This window comes from Talpa occidentalis, unplaced genomic scaffold, assembly GCF_014898055.3.
Source record: "Talpa occidentalis isolate TD23 unplaced genomic scaffold, MPIMG_talOcc4v2.1 talOcc4.11, whole genome shotgun sequence".
Lineage (NCBI taxonomy): Eukaryota > Metazoa > Chordata > Mammalia > Eulipotyphla > Talpidae > Talpa > Talpa occidentalis.
Genome location: NW_023601104.1, coordinates 40,004,359 through 40,025,307, shown reverse-complemented (window position 1 = coordinate 40,025,307; position 20,949 = coordinate 40,004,359). Strand labels below are relative to the sequence as shown.

At 42.3% G+C, this 20,949-nt stretch overlaps 1 protein-coding gene and 2 long non-coding RNA genes across 5 annotated transcripts; 2 read left to right on the top strand and 1 right to left on the bottom strand.

The window, feature by feature from the left end:
- Positions 1 to 4,868: 4,868 nt before the first annotated feature.
- LOC119238222 (uncharacterized) lies at positions 4,869 to 11,108 on the bottom strand. The gene is made up of 3 exons (XR_005123505.2): positions 10,537 to 11,108; positions 9,937 to 10,137; positions 4,869 to 5,932 (listed from the first exon to the last, which is right to left on the bottom strand). It is a non-coding gene; the product is annotated as an uncharacterized LOC119238222 (long non-coding RNA).
- A 120-nt stretch (positions 11,109 to 11,228) lies between these two features.
- Positions 11,229 to 13,019, top strand: LOC129144845 (uncharacterized). The gene is made up of 3 exons (XR_008549563.1): positions 11,229 to 11,433; positions 11,860 to 12,396; positions 12,496 to 13,019. It is a non-coding gene; the product is annotated as an uncharacterized LOC129144845 (long non-coding RNA).
- A 1,648-nt stretch (positions 13,020 to 14,667) lies between these two features.
- Positions 14,668 to 20,090, top strand: LOC119238221 (olfactory receptor 10G2-like). 3 transcript variants are annotated; one of them, XR_008549562.1, is made up of 3 exons: positions 14,668 to 14,703; positions 17,181 to 17,237; positions 18,089 to 18,450. XR_008549562.1 is itself a non-coding variant. In XM_037501928.2 (2 exons), exons 1-2 carry the CDS (start codon positions 14,689 to 14,691, stop codon positions 20,064 to 20,066), a joined length of 984 nt encoding a protein of 327 aa, XP_037357825.1. In that variant the 5' UTR covers positions 14,675 to 14,688; the 3' UTR covers positions 20,067 to 20,090. The 3 variants fall into 3 exon arrangements, 2 of the variants coding, with proteins under 2 accessions (XP_037357825.1, XP_037357827.1); XM_037501928.2 differs by lacking the exons at positions 17,181 to 17,237; positions 18,089 to 18,450 and adding an exon at positions 19,098 to 20,090 and having other exon boundaries at positions 14,675 to 14,703; XM_037501930.2 differs by lacking the exons at positions 17,181 to 17,237; positions 18,089 to 18,450 and adding an exon at positions 19,101 to 20,090 and having other exon boundaries at positions 14,678 to 14,703.
- The last annotated feature ends 859 nt before the right edge of the window (positions 20,091 to 20,949 follow it).

The window sequence follows — 20,949 nt, the reverse complement described above, 5'->3', positions numbered from 1 at the left end:
TCCTAGGTATTTACCCAAAGGACACAGAAACATCAATTCCAAAGAACACCTGCACCCCTGTTTATAGCAGCACTGTTTACAATAGCTAAGCTTTGGAAACAACCCAAATGCCCAAAAATAGATGACTGGATCAAGAAGATGTGGTACATATATACCATGGAATATTACTCAGCATTCAAAAAAGATAAACACATGCAATTTGCAGCAACATGGATGGCGCTGGAAGGGATCATGCTCAGCGAAATAAGTCAAAAAGAAAAAGAAAAATACCGGATGGTCTCACTCATAGCAGGAATCTAGAAAACTTAAATAAGGGACCAGGAAAATGAATATAAGAAAGTGAAAATCAAAATCAACAAAAAACTATGAACCAGAGACACTTTTTGGGGGGTGGGGGGCGGGAGGGGAAGAATTGGGGTCAGAATGGGGCGTTTGCAATTGTATGGGGGAATATAAAAATAAAATTTATTATTTTAAAAAAAATAAATAATAAAATAAATAAATAAATAAATCTTTAAAAAAAAAAAAAAAGAAATATATTTGACCTTCAGTCCCTTTTCTGTATTTAGCTCCTAAAATCCTTGGAATTTCTTGGTGATGAGAACAATCAAAAGTGTCATTTGTTATGCAAAATGGGGTAACTGTTGGGTCCCATCTGAAGATGAGGCCTAGTTGTCAGAAGAGTCAATCCTGTGATTAGAGGGCTGGAAATTTCAATCCTATACCTAATCTCTGAGGGGGTAGGAAAAGGATAAGGATTGAAGTTTGAATCAATTGACAATTGACAATGATTCAATTAATTGTGCCTATGTAATGAAGGTGCCATAAAAACCCAAAGGATGGGGTTCAGGGAATTTCCAAGTTGGTGAAAAGGTGGGATTCTGGGGAGCATGGCACACTCACAGAGGGTATGGAAGCTCTATACCCTTCCCCCAAGTCATGGCCTGTGCATCTCTTCCATGTCATTGTCTCTGAGTTATATAACCTTTTATAATAAGTCTGAAATCTAGTATGTAAGCTGGTTTCCTGAGTCCTGTGAGTCATCTAGCAAACAAATCAAGCCCAAGGAGTTCATGGGAATCATGATTTATAGCCAATCAGAAGTACAGGTAACCACCTGCATTTGCTATTGGCATTGGAATTGGAGGGCAGTCTTGTGGGACTGAGCCTTTCACGTGTAGAATCTGATGCTATCTTTGGGTAAATAATGACAGAATTGAGTTGAATGCAGGACACACAATTTCCAATAATTGCTTGGTAGCATGGGGAAAACCTACATACACATAAGAATTAGTATCTGAATCATTACCAACAAACTACAAGCCCCTGTTTTTTTAATTTACATATTTAGGATTTATTTGCAATTTTTTTCCTGTAATTTTTTTTAATAAAGGTAATATTCATTTGCAACACTGTATGTAACATAGGGGAATCGGTTTACACTCCTTCAGGTGTATGTTACCACACCATACCCACCACCAAAGCACCCACAGTTCACCACAGTCCCTTGGGCCTATGCTCTTCCCCACTTTGCTCTTCACGCCCACGCTCCCTTTCCAGTAGCCTCAATTCTGCCATCATATTTCTAGGGTTAGTTTTGGCTTAGTTTTGGCTGTTCCTTTGTTTTTTAATGTTCATCAAATGAGTGAAATCATCTAGCATTTGTCTTTCTGACTTATTTCACTTAGCATAATCCCCTCCAGTTCCATCCATGATGTTGCAAATAGAAAAATTTCATCTTTTTATAGCTGAGTGGTATTCCATCACAGATATATACCACATCATCTTTATCCACTGATCTCTCATTGGGCACCTGGGTTGGTTACACACCTTGGTTCTTATCAACAGTGCTGCAATGAACACAGTAGTGCATATATCCATTTGAATTAGTGATAAACTCTTTGGACAGCATATGGTATATCCATTTCTAATATTTTGAGGAACCACCGTGTTATTTTCCGTAGGGGTTTAACCAGCCTATATTCCCACCAACAGTATACAAAGCTTCCTTTTCCTTTGTACCTAAGCCAACACTTGTTTCTAGGTTTGTTTGTTGATTTTTTTTTTTCTTTTACGTGAGCCACTCTCACAGGTGTGAGAATGTAAGCCCCTGCTTTAAAAGGCCCCAAATAATTAAATATTTTTAAAGTTGATTTGTTTAGTTAATATCAAAAACTAGATTTCAGAACAAGAATATTGCTAAGAACGAAGAACTGAAGATGTGGTCAGTTCATCAGAGAATTTATCATAAATACACATATACGCCAGGGAGTCAAAGTCAAGCTCTTCCCCACAACCATGCCACTTTGTACCGTGGTCTGTTTCACTGTTCCAGGGAAGTGTGAGGCTGAGCTCTTGCTGCTGGTTGACCAGGCCAGAGCTGAAAGGAGGAGGTGGTGACCAATAGGCTTAATCTTGTCTATACTGTCAACTCCCCAAGTTCCAGGAGGGAAACCTCACCTGGGCTAATCCAATGCCATCCTGTAACATCTGGGCCACTCCCTCTGGCTGTCTCAGAAAAAACAGCAGGAGGCAGCCGTGGGTGGAGTAATGGATGACAGGGTAGAAGACCTCTATTGCAAGTATGTCAGTCTCATGTGCACCAATAAAGAGGCAGGCAGCAAGTATGTGAAGGCAGCACCTGGACAAAGAACCAGGTAAAGTCAGGCTTTCATCATGGGCAAGCAGGTCTCCTTCACAGCTACAAACTGCTGGACTAACTGTTGATTCACGAGGTCCTCACCCCAGTTGCTTGAACTGCTTCAGCGTACATGGATCACCCCAGCACCAGAGCCAAGTTCAAGGCCCCCCTGACCTCCACTCAGCTTGTGAATCTCCAGGTGGCAGTGAGTGCTCCTGGCAACCTCAGCAAGATGCTAAGGCCTACCTTCCTCTTTCTTCCCAAGAGAAACAAAATTTCCCAAAAGAAAGTAGTTGAAGCAAGAACTGATAGAACTACAGGAGAAAAAACAAATCAACAGTTATTGTTGTTACTTTTACCACCTAGCTCTTAGCAATTGGTAGATAGTTAAACAGAAAATCAGGAAGGTTATAGTAGCTTAAAAACTAACAACCAGGGCCTCCCCGGTGGAGCAGCGGTTGAGCTCTGGGTTGCGAAGCTGCCCGAAGCCTTCGCGGCGCCGGTTCGATCCCCGGCTGCTCCCCGGCCACCAGGAGAGGGTCCCGCATGGCGCGCAGACCTCTTCTGCTGCCCACTGCTCCCCTCAGCAGTGTACTTCTTCACTCTGCCTGCTCTGCTCCCCGCTCTGGCTCTGGTGAATTCTCTCTCACCCTCCCGTGCTTCTGACTGTACCCAGTGCTTGTATAAATAAATAAATAAAATAGTTAAGCATATTAAAAAAAAAAAGCAAAAAAAAAACACTAACAACCAGTTTGGCCTAATAGATATACGCAAAATACTTCATCTAACAACAGTAAATTATATAAAGATTACTCATGGGAATATTAAACAGTACTCTCACTATAAAAGATAGTCAGCCATGTCTCATAAATTCAACACATACTTACATATATCCAAACAGTTCTGCTCCAAGAACTTTGTCCAAGAGAAATGAGAATATATGCTCACACAAGATATGAACACAAATGATCTTTGTGGCTTATTCAAAATGGTTAAAAACCAGAAGCAAGTCAACGTAGACCAGATCAACAACTGTGGCATTGTGCATACAATGCAATACAAGTATCCTCCACTTTTTAAAGTTTGAGTTGCAAACTCAAACTTTTATAAATACACATATACACCAGTTTTCATAAAAGACCTATATTAGTGCCCATTTTTGCTAAAGGAAAGAAATCTGAAGAGGATTTTCTCTTTTACAATGAAAGGCGGGCAACAAAACTCATATTCAGCACCTGTTTCACAGCAGCTATCATAGAGACAGTTTGCATTGTCCTTCTTTCTAGAGGAACTACATTATACAGGCTGTGTATTGTTCATATCAGTCCTGCTCTTACTATATATTAAGTGCTATTCTAGATTTTATGTGTTATTTGCTATGATTTGGTAGGTTATTTCAGGGGGGAATGTTCAAAATTGTTTCCATATAAGTTAACAGTAATTGTTTCTTCACGTTACACCATTTCGGTTTAGAAATGGTTTCAAAAGAAAGCTCTACTTTCAGATAGTGAGAGAAACCTGTACAAATTATAAAACTACCAGTGTACACAACAAAATAGATGACTGACAAAACATTATGCTGAAAGAAGCCAAATATGAACAGGTACATATTGTACATGCCATTTCTATGAAATTGTAGCATAGACAGATTTATAAGACAATATATCAGTGGTTTCCAAGGGCTAACACTGGGACTTGAAGATATAAGGATGGACACTAATTGAAAGAGGGACATAGGGAAACTTTTAGAGTGGATTGTTCTATATTTTTATTGTAATAGTAGTTAACCAGGTATTTTTGCTTGCCATAACACATCGGACTATATACAATTAAAAATTACATTTTATCATTTGTAAATTATGCCTCAAATTTAATTTTATATAATACACTGTGTCCAAATTGAAAACCGAACACCAAAACAGCTCTCCAAGGGCCTCCTTGGTGGAGCATGGGGTTAAGTCTCCGTGTTGCCAGGCTGAAAGGCTGTCAGACTGTCAAGTTGTTGGCAGCCACTGTTGGCAGGGGTTCGATCTCTGGCCAGAGAGCTAACCCACATGGCGAAGCAAACCTCTCTTGTCTCACCTGTTGCTCCCCTCAGCAATATATTTCAGTCAGTCCACCTGTCCTGCTCTCCACTCTGTCTCTGGTAGGTCCCGTCACTCCCCACACCTCTGGCGTGCACCAAAGCTCTTGTATGCATAAATAAATAAAATAAATCTTAAAAAAAAAAAAAAAACAACTCTTCACACCCATCTCACAAGCTGACAGGAGGAGTAACCAGATTTTCCAAAATGTAACTTCTGGAAGCCTCAGTATCCCCCACGTGCATAAAATCCCTTTCCAACGCTGATCTGTGACTATAGTTACTTAAAATTTTTTTAAGTTGAGTAATTTGCATAGAGTACCAGAAAATACAACACTAACAAAAAAATCTTTCCATTAAAGAGGTATTTATGCTTGTTTGCAGGCATTACATGCCACATTTCTAAAAAGGTACAATACATACTGTAACCAAACAAAATATGAAAATTGTTCCTAATACTTGGTATCACAGAGTAGGAGATCACTACATGAGAATGAAGTAGCAGATGAAAGAACGAAAGTGGGGCCTCCCCAGTGGCACAGGCGGTTGGTTCAGCGCTGTGAAGTTGTCTGTAGCCTCTGCAGCACCAGTTTGATACTGGCCGGTCGGGAGGGTCCCATACGGCACAGCAGACCTCTCCTGTCTCGCCTGCTGCTCCCCTCGGCAATGTATTTCGTCAGTCTGCCTGTTCTGTTCCCCACTCTGTCTCTGGTGAATCCTCTCACCCTCCCGTGCATCTGGCCTGTACCCCAGTTCTTGTATAAATAAAAATAAATAAATCTTTTTTAAAAATCATAAAAAAAAAGAGAAGGAAAGTGAAGTGAGGAGGAAGACAGCTTTTCCTGGTTCACTTGTGGTTTTCCAGCTGATTGGACATGTAGCGGGGTCTGCAATAGAGCCCAGCCACTGGCAATGTAGCTGACCTGGAGGAACCGGTTTCTGTGACAAAATGCAGTCTCAGCATATCTTATTTTCAACAGCATTCACAGCATTGGGAAGATACTTTTGTTGACAAACACTAATAAAGAACAGTATCACTGAATCCAATTTCTGCCAGCTTCATCAAGAGCTTTTCACAGGACTTCTTCAAACATTGAGAGTGTGTTCTGGAAGCTGTAATCCTAGAGGCCAAATCTTGTCCTAATCACTTGCCTCCCACACAGTGATGCTGATGTATTCCTCCTTGTGCATATTTTTCACATTGAAACCTAAAGTGGAAACAGTAGTTACTATCTCAAATTTCAGCTTGCACCAGTTATCTTACCTAGACAAGTACCAGATGGTGTCAGTTATATGCGGAGTACAGAGAAATAAGACAAAGGGTCAGAAAAAAACAAACCAAAAACAAACCCTAGAAATCCAACTGTAGAATTGAAGCCAGTAGAAGGGGAGCAATAGTGGGAAAAGCAAAATGGGGAGGGGACACAGTAGACTATGGCAGAGGACTTTCAGTGCCTGGCTGGTGTGTGTGGTATGTAACATACACCTGAAGGGTGTAATCCTACACCTTTAAATCATATACAGTGTTGTAAACCTATGTTATCTCAATAAAAATAAATAAATGATGTTATTTTTGGGCCTCCCCGGTGGCACAGCGGTTGAGCTCTGGGTTGCGAAGCTGCCCGCAGCCTCTGCAGCGCCAGTTCGATCCCGGGCTGCTCCCCGGCCACCAGAGGAGGGTCCCACATGGAGCGCAGACCTCTCCTGCCGCTCGCTGCTCCCCTCAGCTGTGTACTTCGGTCCTTCTGCTTGCTCTGCTCCCCGCTCTGGCTCTGGTGAATTCTCTCACCCTCCCGCGCTTCTGACTGTACCCAGTGCATGTATAAACAAAACAAACAAACAAATAAACAAATAAATAAAACATGCCTCTATTTAAAAAAAAAAAAAAAACAGAAAAAAAAATGATGTTATTTTAAGTTATGTTTCCTCCAGACAACCATGAATATGTACACTTAGTGTTGGTTTAAAAGATGCTTAAAGAAGCCAACAAATATATTACCCCTTCCAGTAAACAGAGCATCACTGACCAGGGAAATCACTTACTGCTGCAGTTGCTATTTCTGATATATCTGATTTGAGCCCAGACATTGGTTTCAAGAAGTGCCTCAAAGTAACTGCCAAAGCTCTAGCTTAGGAATGACCTGAGAGATTGGAGTACTGTTCTTCATGATGGCAATGAAGATTTGTACTAGGGCCTCCCTAGTGGCGCAAGGGGTTAAGCACAGCACTGTGAAGCTACCTGCAACCTCTGCAGCATGTGTTCGATCCCCGGCCTCCGGGCTGGCCAGGGAAGTGACCCACATGGTGCAGGAGACCTCTCCTGTCTCGCCTGCTGCTCCCCTCAACAGTGTATTTTCAATCAGTCAGTCTGCCTGCTCTGCTCCCCACTCTCTCTCTGGTAAATCTTCTCACTTCCTGCACCTCTGGCCTATGCCCCAGCTCTTGTATGCACAAATAAATAAATCTTTTAAAAAAAAAAAAAAAAGAAATCCTGTACTGGCTCTTTTTCCCCACCACGACTTTTGCCATTTTGCTTATGTTTACTCCCCCTTCCATCTTCCATAGATTCCCTTAATTGTGCCCGTACTCCCCAAGTTCAACTCCTTAAACGTCATTTCTGACAAGAGGAGGTGAGTAAGAGGAAGAGAAGAAAGGACTGGGGGAAAAAAACATTCAAAGAACTAATAGCTGAAATTTTCCCAAATTTGACAAAACTATAATGGCAGAGATAATTGACAATTATCATGAATAAATACCATATGATCGTAAATGATAGTTGCTACTATATGATCATAAGAGATAGAGTTGCAGAGAAAATTATGAAAGGAAGCAGAGGATTCACTGAAGCATATATTGGGGTTTCCATTCCTGGTGATTACAAGCAAATATATTAACCAAGGCATAACAAGGGCATGGTAGCTAAAGACTTAGAGGCTTTAGGTTTCTAGCCACTGAGCAAGAAACCCAAAACAACAGGAATGTTTAATGAAAGTGCAGTGGAATCTCCAATGGGTGATCCAAAAGGGAGATGATGGATAAAAATTATGGTCTTGGAACAAACTGAAGCAACAGGGACCATACACGTCCTAAATCTCCTGTGTTGGGTTTTACAACACCTTTAGGTTAGTCAATGCCTTGGGGATTCAATAACAGGACACAGTGAATGGAATGTTGGGCATGAATGCAAGGTATGAACTGAAGCTGTCCATTTCTCCCACATAAACCAGGCCATTTTTCATATCTTACCACATTGGCCCAACTTCCAACTGTCAGCACATGCACTTCTGCCTGAGGGATCTTTCTGGAAAAGCTGAGCTTCCTTTGCTATTGTGATTAGTAACCTTGAGTGCTAGAGAATTAATGGTGAAAACCTCTCAAGCAGTGATGGGCATGATTTGATAAATGTGGCGGCCAACTCACAAGATGTCTCCAGGATCTCTACCATCTCAAATATTCCATAATCTCAGGGATTTCTGGTGCCCACTTCCATGTAGTCCCTTTCCACACCATATCAGGGTGGGTCTAGGTGACCAGCAGTATGTCTTAAAATGACTAGATCATAAAATAAAACATGGCCTTCCTTTCTCTCTCCCTGGGCCTCTCAATCTCCCCTAATGAATCTAAGGAAAGCTACTACCATGTCATAAAAACACATATGAAGAGGTGAATGTGATCAGGAACTGAGACTTCACACCATAGCTATGTAAGCGAACAAGCTTAGAAGTGCATATGAGATTTCTAATCAATCCTCAGATGATTTCATCTTGACTAACACTTCAAGAAAGACTCTAATCCAACACTACACAGCAAAACTGCTCCTGACTCCCAACCCACTGAAACTGTAATAAATATTTGTTGGACAGTAACTGTTTAGGCACTATGTTTGAGGTAAACTGTTATGTAACAACAGATAGCTAATATTGTGAATAAATATAAATTTCCTCTCTTCCACTCACAGCAGAATAACTCTAAACCTGTGTCCTACTAACAAAGGTCTCTAGCTGAGTTATCCACAGGAGTAACTTCTTGAAAATCTATACCTCACTGGTTTTCTTCCCTCTCTGTCTCACTGCCCCACTCTCCTACTGATTTTTCTTTTAATTACCTCTCAAATAAGTACTAACACTCAAATACATGCCTTGGTGTCTGCTTTTGAGGCCCCTAATCTAAGACATTGACCAAACCAGCACTACCTCTTTCTTGGACTTGCAATTTGCTGGTAAGAGAAATAAAATTAATATATATATAAATTTCATATATAAACAAATTTTATATTTCATATAATTTTAAAACTATGCATATATGTATATATCTCTGTGTGTTTGCATATACATACAGAGAGAGTGGTAAAGAGACAGAGAAGAAAACCTATACACACTAAGACTTTGAAAATGGGGAAATAGCACCAATAGAATCTTCCAGACTTCTGACCAACAGAATATGAGCAAATATATAGGCATTGTAGTAATTTGTTAGGCACTCATAGAAACTACAACAGCTTTAAAAGTTCTCACTGATCATAACTTACTTTAGATTGTTGAACATATCAATGTTTTGCTCTATGGAATACTGTTGCCACATAAACACTCCACACACCCAAAGTCCAAAGCCCCCTGATCTCATCTCTAATGCAAGCCAAAAAATTGAATTTTCAAGTAAAAGAATATAAACATTTCAATGGTCTTGATTTGTAATGACATATTGCTTTCCAACGTGATTATGTCCACCCATATTCCATCTCAAAATCTCATTTTATATACTGGAATGAAATGAAGTTCTACCTCACCAAAGAGAATTTTTAAGTAAGTAGACAGACAGAGACAGATGCATACTACATGCCTACATACATAGATTCATAGACACATAGATCTCACGACAGTTCCCTTAAATGGGTACTATTACCATTCTCATTTAACACATGAGAAAAGAGAATCAAAGAAAGAAAAATGACTTTTTTAGGTGCTGAAGACCACCCAGCTCGAAAGGGGCCAATTCAAATCCAGGTTTTTTGATCCAAAGTCCTCAGTGTTAAATCACAGCAGGAACACACTCGGGAAATAAACAACTTCTCATTGCCACAGTGCCTCTTTGAATTCTGATGCAGCTGAAGAAGCCTCACAGTCACTGTGTCTGTCACAGCACATAGGTTAAGAGGCAGAATCTTTGATCTGGAGCTCCTGTAGGAGGAGGGAACTGTATGCAGCAGACTTACTAAGAAATGAGGAAAAACGACCTCTCCTCTCCGGACTGCCCAAAACATTGTAGGACAGAAATACAGGAGCTCCACCATCCTGTTGCTGGTACCAGGAGAGCCCATTGAACCCGGATGTCTGGAACAAGAAGTTCACCTGGACAAAGTCTCCCTCCACAGCTGTCAACTCACTGGGCTGCTGAGCTCCGTGTCCCGCAGTACCTATGAGAAGACACACGACGTTACCAGCACAGACTCCTGGAAGTCACAGCATTACTAAAAAGGATCATTTATTTCTATGTGGTCATGAGAAAGAACTACCATTGATGAGGAGATCCTGGAATAAATCATTGGTGGCAGAAATAGCAAAGCAGCAGTGAAACGGGCAGAGAGGGCCACAAAAGAGGCTACAAGGCAGAAGGCCAGATGGAAGGATGTAACAGCCACCCACCTGCCCAGACTCTGAGACAAGAGAGCCATGAAAAAGCACCAAAAGGCCAAAAGGCCAAGAACCAAAGCCAAGGGCTATTGCAGTACAACAGCCATGCAGTAGGGGCCTCTGGGCTAGAGCCTCCCAAAGGACAGTGCCAGATACGAGGACACACCACTGTGGGTTCTCACCTGTGCTCACAATTGCAAGAGACCTTAGACTCCAGGAACAACAACCATAGGGTTTATTTTACAAACAGTGGAAACAAAGAGCTCACTGTATCCACAAGTGGCGGCTGCCTGACCCAGATAGCATCAGTGATGGTCGCCACTAGTCACCAGGGGAGCGGGACACACTGGCCAGTAGTGATGGCCACTAATGGTCCCTCAGAGGTGGTGTCAGAGGCACCCCGTGTTAACAGCTCTTTGTAAGTGGATGGGTTATACCAACCACAAACAGCTCTTCGAGACACCAGGCCCAGGGCCTTTGGTGCTCCTCTCAGTGTCAGAGACAGGCCCGAGGCCCAGTCTGTGACAGAGTCCTTCGGCTTCTCTTCCCTCCTCGGAGGTCAGCTGCTGCATGCTTCTATTCCTTTTTCTCCAGAGGCTAGAACGGAGCCTTCTTTTTTCTTGGGGGCTGGCATCATCTCCCTTTATTTGGGGCCTCCACTTCTCTTCTGGAGCGCCTCTTCTTCTCTTAGAGGGGGCTCTCTTTTTCTCTTAGAAGGAGCTCTCTTCTTCTCTTGGGGGGCCCTTCAGCTCCCTCTGACCCTGGCTTATGTGCGCTTTCACCGACAAGTCTGATTGGACCATTTAGCACCAATCAGCTCACAGTTCACACCTGATTGGTCCATTACAAAATGGCAGTTATTGAGCTCTGAGGAGCAACTGCCACAACAGACTAGTGGTGGAGCAGCAGGATGAAAGAACACCACTGCTCCTGCTGCTCCCACCGCAGAGGCGCCTGGTTCCCGTAACAGCAGCAGTACTAACTGGAAAACTGGAACCACATAAGGAAAATTTGTGTCCTGAAAGACTTTTTTTTTTTAGTTTTATATATTTGTACATCATTTTTCATTTTTGCACAATGTATGCATTTTCATCTTGGTTTTTTTTTTTTAAAGACTTTTATTTAGTTATGTATACAAGAGCTGGGGTACAGGCCAGAGATGAAGGGGATGAAGGGATTCACCAGAGACAGAGTGGGGAACAGAACAGGCAGATTGACTGAAGTACACTGCTGAGGGGAGCAGCGGGCGAGTCAGGACAGGTCTACTGTGCCATGTGGGTTGCTCCCTGGCTGTTCGGGGATCAAACTCATGCTGCAGAGGCTACGGATTGCTTCATAGTGCTGTGCTTAACCCCTTGCACCACCAGAGAGGCCCCTCATCTTTGTTTTGATCCTACTGCTTCCTACCCTTCCCACCCGCCATAATGTGTCTCTAGTTTATAGTTGCTTGTTGATTTTGATTTTTTCTTTATTGTAATTAGTCTTTTTCCTGGTCCCTTATTTAGTTTTTCTAAATTCCTGCCATGAAAAACTCTTTCATCACAAACATCAGAATTTGAAATTATTTACCGGCAGAAAATTATTTTGAAAGTCATCTGCAGTGTATACCATTACCTGAGACGTACCTCCGGATGTCAAGAAACACACAGAAGCAACAATCTCCACACATGCTCAGGACACCGTGACCCAGGCCCTGCGTCCCAGGTTCTCCAGCCAATAGAGCCAGCAGGAGGTCAAGTTCCTCCATGTGGGTGTGAGAGGAAACTCAATCTCAGTGTAGAACCCAGAAGAAACACAAGGGAAGGAGCCTCTTCCTTAAAGGGATGACTTCAAGCTTCTGCAGGAGCCACAATGAATCCCTAAAACTAGAGTCTTAACATGAACATATTCTACTGATGAACCTAAAAGACTTAGTCCCAGAAAGTCCATGGACATTGACAAGAGCATTGTGTGTAAAGAACAAAGAGAACCAATGGGAAAAATAACAGGAGCAAAGGCAGAGGATGTCAATAGGACAATATTAAGATTGTCTCTTTTTCAAGGTAGGAGAAAATGGTGGGTGGGTTAAACACATAATGGGGGGGAGGGGAGAGGGGATGGACAGAGGAGGTGGGAGATTTTCTATTTAAACTATCTTCTAGGGCCTCCCTGGTGGCACGAGGTGTTAAGACGCAACCTATGAAGCTATCAGCAGCCACTGTAGCGCAAGCTCGATCCCCAGCCGGCCAGGGAGCAACACACATGGCACAGCAGACCTCTCCTGGCTCAACTGCTGCTCCCCTCAGCAGTGTATTTCAGTACCTGTTCTACTCCCCACTCTTTTCTCTGGTGACTCCTCTCACCCCCTGCACCTCTGGCCTACACCTCAGTTCTTATATGCATAGATAAATAAATCTTTTCAAAAAAAAAGGAAAGAAATCGATCTCTCTGTCCATGTGCATGAATTAGCAGAAGAACTACTAAAACAAAGGAGCCAATAACTTTAGTGACTTCTGAAGGTTAGGATTAATGGAGAGACTGAGCAAGTTAACCTTTTCATACATCCGTGTTTTGTTTGACAAGTAGATTTTCTTAGGTAAGGAAGCAAAAATTTGAAGAAATAAATGGAAAAGAAGAAAATAGTAAAACTAAGAAAGAATCAAAGAAGGAAGGGATCTGTATTTCAAACACTTTTCCTATTATCACAAATGGAAATTGTCTTATTTTGGAATTGTCTTATGTAATTTGTCTTATTTTAGATTTCCTAAGCTAAGTTCCCCTCACACACAGTACCTTTGCCAACGAAATGTGTGGCCATCATGAACACCTTGGATTTATTATTACAAATTATTCCTACTGCAGACTGGTACTTGATATTAATAAGGTACTACTACCATCTTGTAGCATGATATAACAATTGTACTTTACACACACACACACATTTTCTTATTTAGTAATACAAAATTAAAAGGAATCCTGGATATCATCCAGCTTTGTCCTAACACATCCTTTCAATGGACTCTCCTGAACCTTATATCCCACTCCAAAATTCATGCATTTCCAGCCAGGTCCCCATTATTACTCATATTAACAGTAACCTTTATAAATGAGTGAATACCCACGGCTACTTGCCCCAGCAGAAGCAGCCTAGACCTGCACATACACTGACAATTTCTTACCACATTAATTCCTGGTAACTCTCAAGTTGTTACTTGAAAGCACCACTTTTTGGTTTTTCTGCCCACAGCAGCTAAAAGGTGTGACAGTTTCTCTGATGCATTCCTTCAAAATATTCATTGAAAGTCTACCACATGCCAGGAAGTGTGCTTATGTTGGAGATTCCCAGGTGAGCAAATCCCCATGTCTTGTGGAGACGACATGAGAATGGAGACAAGCAGAACAAGATAAGCCAATACGTTCATGTCAGTGTTAGTGCTATCTAGAAATATAAGGTCAGAGCAGAAAGGGGAGAGTCATAAGAGTCCTCACTGATCAGATGACCTCTGAACAGGAATCAAAGAGATAACAGAGGAGCCTTAGTGGGTATTTGGCGAGGGGGTGGTCGAGAACTCAGAACACCCTCAGAAACGGGAGGTCAGCCCAAACTAGACTGGTGAGGTCATTCCCCAGAGCCCCCTTTCCAGAGATCTAGAAACATTTCCTGCTCTCTCTCAAAACAAAATAATGAGGATTTAGAAAGGGACAACCTCATTAGGGAAACACTACTGTTCAATTATGTCCCTGAGGTTAGAATTTTCCTTCAATTCTCTTGAGTGTTTTTCTTTAGTTAGAGCTACAGAGACAATAGCTAATAAAAACCAACGTAAAATACGACTGGAAAGAGAGCTCAGTCACACCTGTCACACACCTCTGGCAGGCAGGTGCTCTCAGAAATTCTGAATACTTATTTGCCAGGCAAGAAGTCCTGAAAGAACTCCAGAACCTTCCCAAAACACATACGGAAGGCTTTATAGTGGGTTAGGCCGAATCTCTGCAGGACAGCTGCCTTTTCTTGGGGCCCTTCCCCTCGAGGACAGCCAGGCTTCTCTGTGATTTTGGAGCTCTGGACATGTGAGTCAAGAGGACAGAATAATGATCCTGAACCAGCTCTACTCAGAATAAGGCACAAACTAATTTTGGAACTTTAAGATCTATCTTATGTCATCCTACTGTTCAGCCTTTTTATCTGCAACTCTTTTCAAAGTGCTAGAACTAAGCGTCTTCTTCCAACTTTAGGGAATTTCTTCTTGTATTGAGAAAAAGACTCAAAGAATCCTAATACTATTTTTTTTTTTCATTTCTCTCTCTTTTCTAGGATGGTGATAAAGAGTTGTGTGGTGATGAAGTCATAGATCATGGAGGAGACTCTGGTAATTGTGCAAACACAAAAAGACTAGACTTAACCTTGTCCTTTCTGCAATGAAGAGAACACTAAGTAATTTCCTTAAGAAAGCTCATTTGTTTTAAACCTTTGGTAGATCTATTCTTAAGGGAATAGATAAAAGTCTGGTTCAAACTCTATCCATTTCCCCTACACTGTCCTAAATCTACCGGGATCCCTAATGGTGAGTGATGTAAAGGAAGGTGATTCTTTAGTCCTGAAACTGATTGAGCTGGGTCTTGCACTGATGGTGAGTGGAATTCGTTTGGACCTACAATATCCAATACAATACCAGACCAGTTTAAATTCGTCTTCAGGATTTTGTAATGCCCCCTAGTGACCTAGATCCCCAAGTTTTTTGTGGAAATCAAAACATAATTTCTAGTAGCTGGATAAGGCCTGCCCTCCTCTGGGCCTTTCCATGTGGAAAGGCCCTAAAAGGGATGTGCTCAGGCCAAAGTGGCCTGTTTAGGATAGTACAGGGAGTGAAGGGCCCAGGAAGCTGTCCATCCCATGATCCCACAGATCATGAAAGTTCTCTACAAGAGGCTATTGAGCACCTCCTCTCTACGCTGTCCCTTCATCTTCTCAATGTCACTCTCACTCCATCCTCAGAGCTTGTCCCTAGACTTCTAGGATAACTGCTTCCAAACATGTATTGTTTATTCTCTAGTGTCACCAGGTCCTTATTTGCAAATGCTTTTCATTTTTTTCAAGGATTTATTTTTATTTATTTATGCATACAAGATCTGGGGTGAAGGCCAGAGGTATGGGAGAGTGAAAGGATTCACCAGAGACAGAGTGGGGAACAGAAAAGGCAGACTAACTGAAATACACTGCTGAGGGGAGCAGTGGGTGGGACAGGAGAGGTCTGCTGCACCATATGGGTCAGCTCCCTGGTTGGATATCAAACTCAGGAACTCGTGCCACAGTGGCTGGCAATAGATTGATAGCGCTGAGACTTTAACCCCTGTGCCACCAGGGAGGCCTTCAAATGCTTTTTATATGGAGTATTAACCATTTGTTAGTCTTATGAGCTTTTATGATTTGAAGTCCCACTTTACAAGATGGGTATAGCAATATCAAACACATCTAAAACATGGGAAATTTACTAATGTTTTCATCATCTAGCCAGGATATTAAAATTGTTTTTGAGGTTTTCAAATTCTTTAAGTCTTCTCCTCCCCTTTTTATGAATACCCTAACTTTCAACAGCTGAAAAAAGAAGGCAACCTAAAGCTAAATGACACATAAAGTTTCTAGGCAAGGAAGGGAAGGTGGTGGCAGGAGTGTAACCACTTGTTTTTTATTTTCCTTGTTTTTGCTAGGATGGCACAGACTGCTCTCTCTCATCAAGGGTTCTTGTCCTTATGCAATCTTACCCCTCGCTTCTCACAAAATTCACCTTCTGGAAATCTACCTTTCCCTCTTCCCTGCCCCACACATTTGTTCTCCTCTTGCAAAACCTAAACACCACACCCCAAGTTAAACCACACTCCTGTGTTATCAGCTTGGAAACAACCTGTCCTCAAAACCACCAGCTATAACCCAGCTCAGTGTCTTGGTCTGAGCAAGCGGAGCAGCCGGAACTAAAGAAATGAAAGGAGTTCTTCCCACTGGGCAGCAGGGAGTAGTGGGGCCAGATTTATACACAGCAAATGGAGGAAAGCAGACTTGCAAAACAGATTAATAAGGGAGAATTTTCTCCTTGCATTCCCTACAAATGCCTGCATCCCCTCCCCGCAAGACTACGCATATTGACTTCTCTCTGCTTGGAGGGCTCACTCCTTTTCTCATTGCCTAGAATCTTTCAATTTGGCTCTTCAAGGAAGGCTGCTTACCTCCATCGTTGGGTCAGTTCCTCATGGAAAAGCAGAGCACTCGTGGAGGTTATGTGGAGACATTTATGTGTGATTTATGGTGAAAATCCATCTCTCCCACTAGGCTGTAAGGTCATCAGAGCAGGGACCATTACTGTGTTTCTATTCACTGTTCCCAACACATGCACCCAGGGCCTGGCCCATAATATGCTCTCGAAAAATATTTATTAAATAACTGAAAAGGAGGGAGGGAGGGGAAGAAGGGACTCTACATGCCTCAAATTAAGGCTCCACGGAGTAAAATCATAAGTATTTGAAAGATGTTGATTAAACTCTTAAACTAGAATGAACATGAGGAAAGTGAAACTATTAAAAGCATTAGAGGATTTAAAAAAAAAAATAAGGGAGAATTTTTTTCACTTTACAAATTTACATATTATGGAAATTCTTGAAAATAATCCCACTCTGGTACAGTTCTATCTGATTTGATAAACAATCAATTTTCATAAGACATTTCAGGAATATATCATTGGCCAAAGTGGAAGCACAACTATTATGTTTATACTGGAAAAATTCCTTTGACTCATAATGAAAATTTTACATACAACCATTATCCCAACAGTTTCTCTCTTCTCTTATATCCTAGACTCAGTTTCTCTCTTCACTTGTATTCTAGACCCAGTGTCTTCTCACACATTTTCAAGTAAGTCAAGATGTCCTCATGAAACTTATGCAGTAAAGTGCAATATATCTTCATTCTTTGTGTACAAAAGCATGCTTAACACTCCCACCTTGAAGTCCCAATAAGTTTCCTTATTACTATTGATATATCATAAATGTAAATGTATGAGTTAAGTTCTTACTATATACTTCTCAATATCTGAATTAAGAAATAACCAAAAATTTCCCTTTGGGAAATATTCTTAGAAATTTTCTGGGAAATTAAATGTTTATATTCATTAATACTCATTGCTCATTGCTAATTACAATTAATCTGTTGCCATTTTAATTGCTTTCTGAAAATAATTTAAAGTATGAGGATACTTTATGTATGGTTAATGACAGATGACTGCACTGAACACCCTAGTGTGCAGAGAAAAATCTTCATCAACAGCCCATTCAAGAAAAAGGAGAGAAACACATTTCTTCTCTCAGTCTTATCATGAGCAGGAACTTCAAATTCTTTTAAGGTCTTTAGAGAGAGTTTCTGCATGGTAGACAGCAATAATGATTAAACTTTAATCAATGTTTTTTAATGAACAATAGAAATTCCTATGTAACCCCTACATACATTGCAATCTGAAACCAATTGGACCGCTAAATCAACCAATATATCTAAATGATATCCAGGAACAATGAAAAGCATGAAATCATTTTAAACCCGTTCTGCATAAGAATGAGATGGGCCCTGGTCAGCCAGGTGGGCACAAGGCTCAGACAGACAAGATCAGGCAGAGAAATAAACATTGTGCCTGGTCAGTGCAATGGGGAACATCACTTGATCAGCCCTTCAGTCACTCCAATAGTAATTATTCATCATTTCTACCATGCCAGATGAGCTGACTAGTGGGGGAGACCAGTAAGAAATCACAACTGGCAATGCTGTGATGCAAGTTTTGCAAAGAGCAAGCATATCCTCGAGGATCAGAAAAGCCTCCTTGAAGCTGAGCACCTACAAATTCACTTCCGAAGGAAAAGGGGCCTTGCCCAGTGAAAGGAGCAGAGAAGGCAGCATGTGCATGGGTCTCAAACTGGGGCACACTGCTGTGAGGGGTCCAGGAGCCTGAGCATCTGAACATTAAGAAGGAATTACAAGGTGTGGGACGGAGCAGCAAAAGAGGGGCAGGTGATGAGTGTTGTGTGTCTACGATGAGAAGTGGGGGTTTCAGTACAGAGCAAAGAGGAGGCATGGTGATGACGGGAAGGCAGGGGAAGTGTGTGGGGTACACACTCCCCACTGCTCTGCCTTCACCTTAGCCTCTCTTCAGTGAATGCCCTTTGGATGGCATTACAGGTCACCCCCATCAGTCACATGTTCCTCTGTTCCTCGATTTGCCAAATTGTGCTTCTCATATCTCCCAAAAGATAATGAGAATTTCCATCAATCAAGAACTAACCACTCTCGGGCCTCCCCGGTGGCACAGCGGTTGAGTGCTGGGTTGCAAAGCTGCCCGCAGCCTCTGCAGCTCCGGTTGGATCCCCGGCCACCAGGTGAGGGTCACACATGGCGCGCAGACCTCTCCTGCCACCCGCTGCTCCCCTCAGCAGTGTACTTCGTCACTCTGCCTGTTCTACTCTCCGCTCTGGCTCTGGTGAGTTCTCTCACCCTCCCGTGCCTCTGACTGTACCCAGTGCTTGTATAAATAAATAAATAAATCTTTAAAAAAAAAAAAAAAAACTGACCAGTTCTAGGCATTTTCTCCTATTGAATAGAAAGTAAACCAAAACAAATAACAGTATTCTGTCTATCTAAATAGTCTTAGGCAATAATCATGACACAAAAGACTTCTCTTACCATCTCCTGTGTTGTATTTCCCTTGTCTGAATTCATCATTCTTCTTAGCAGAGGACAGACATGGGGAAGACCAGAAACACATCTCAGCACACAACAGTGACAGAGTTCATTCTCCTGGGCTTATCTCACCCCCCAAACCTGAGGATCCTGCTCTTCCTGGTCTTCTTGATCATCTACATCCTGACTCAGCTGGGGAACCTGCTCATTCTGGTCACCGTGTGGATTGACCCAAAGCTCCATGCCCGCCCCATGTACATTCTTCTGGGCGTGCTCTCATTGCTGGACATGACATTCACCTCTGTCATTGTCCCTCGATTTATATTGCATTTTACTCCTGCCAGCAAGGCAATTCCATTCGCTGGCTGTGTGGCTCAACTGTATTTCGCACACTTCTTTGGCAGCACCCAATGTTTCCTCTACACCGTGATGGCCTACGACAGGTACCTGGCAATATGCCAGCCCCTGCGCTACCCTGTGCTCATGAGTAGGAGGTTATGTGCCACCCTTGCGGCTGGAACGTGGGTGGCTGGCTCCATCCATGGGGCTATCGAGGCCACCCTAACCTTCCGCCTGCCCTACTGTGGGCCCAATGAAATAGATTATTTTTTTTGTGACATCCCTGCAGTGTTGGTACTAGCCTGTGCTGACACAACTATTAATGAAATTGTGATCTCTGTGGCCGTTGTGTTAGGGCCTATCAGCTGCTTCTCGTTAACTCTGCTGTCCTATGGCAACATAGTCTATGCCATCCTGAAGATTCGCACTGCTGAGGGGCGGCGCCGAGCCTTCTCCACCTGTAGCTCCCACCTAACTGTGGTCACATTCTACTATGTGCCCTGCATTTTCACCTACATTCGGACTGGGTCCAAAAGTCCCCTTGATGGAGCAGTGACCCTGTTTTACATTGCTGTCACTCCATTACTGAACCCCATCATCTATACACTGAGGAACCAGGATATGAAGTCTGCTCTGAAGAGAGTAACAGCACATGTAAGGGGGACAAGTAAAAATAAATAACTATGGGCTCAGGGACTACCTGCATCATTGTCATTACCTTTTAGTTCCTACTTGCATGTGACGTACATATAATAAAAAACTAATGATTTACTGATCTAAATTTAATTCTATTTAGAGAATTTCTTAACTCTTTGCATATATAGTGTTTCTATACGTGGCAAATGGGGCCACTAAAACTGGCCAAGGACAGTGTATGCTGCTGCCCTTATACCCTCAGTCTCTCGGTTCAGGTGGGCCCACTTACACATGCCCACACCATATTCCAGGTGTGCACCATCAAGCATACATACCCCAAGCCCATGCTCCCAAGTACCTCCTGCATTCAAGGTCACAGGTGATAGCCACAGAGGCCAATAGCTCAAAAGCCTGATCATCCCTTACCCTACACTGTCCCTCAGGGGCAGCTCTTTCTGCCCACTTGTGTCTGTGCAAGTATTCTTTACCTTTCCTTCCCTTTTATAATAAACCTGCCTTTTGGAATATAAAAAAATCAAATTTGAAATCATTGACCTGCATTAAAATTTTGAAAATCCCCTGCAGTACTTACTATTAACTTAGACTTACAACCAGTTGTCAGGGAAACACACAGAAAAACAATCCCCACACATGATCAGGACACTGTGACCCAGGCCCTGTATCCCAGGTTCTCCAGCCACTGGAGCCAGCAGGAGGTCAAGTTCCTCCATGTGGGTGAGGGAGGAAACTCAATCTCAATGCAGAACCCAGAAGAAACACAAGGGGTGAAGCCCCTTTCTTGAAGGGATGACTTTAAGCTTCTGCAGGAACCAAGAGGAATCCCTTAAACTATTGTGTGTAGGAACAAAGAGGACGGCAGGGTAAATGAGTGAATCAAGTTTTTACACCACAGGATCTGTGGCTATCA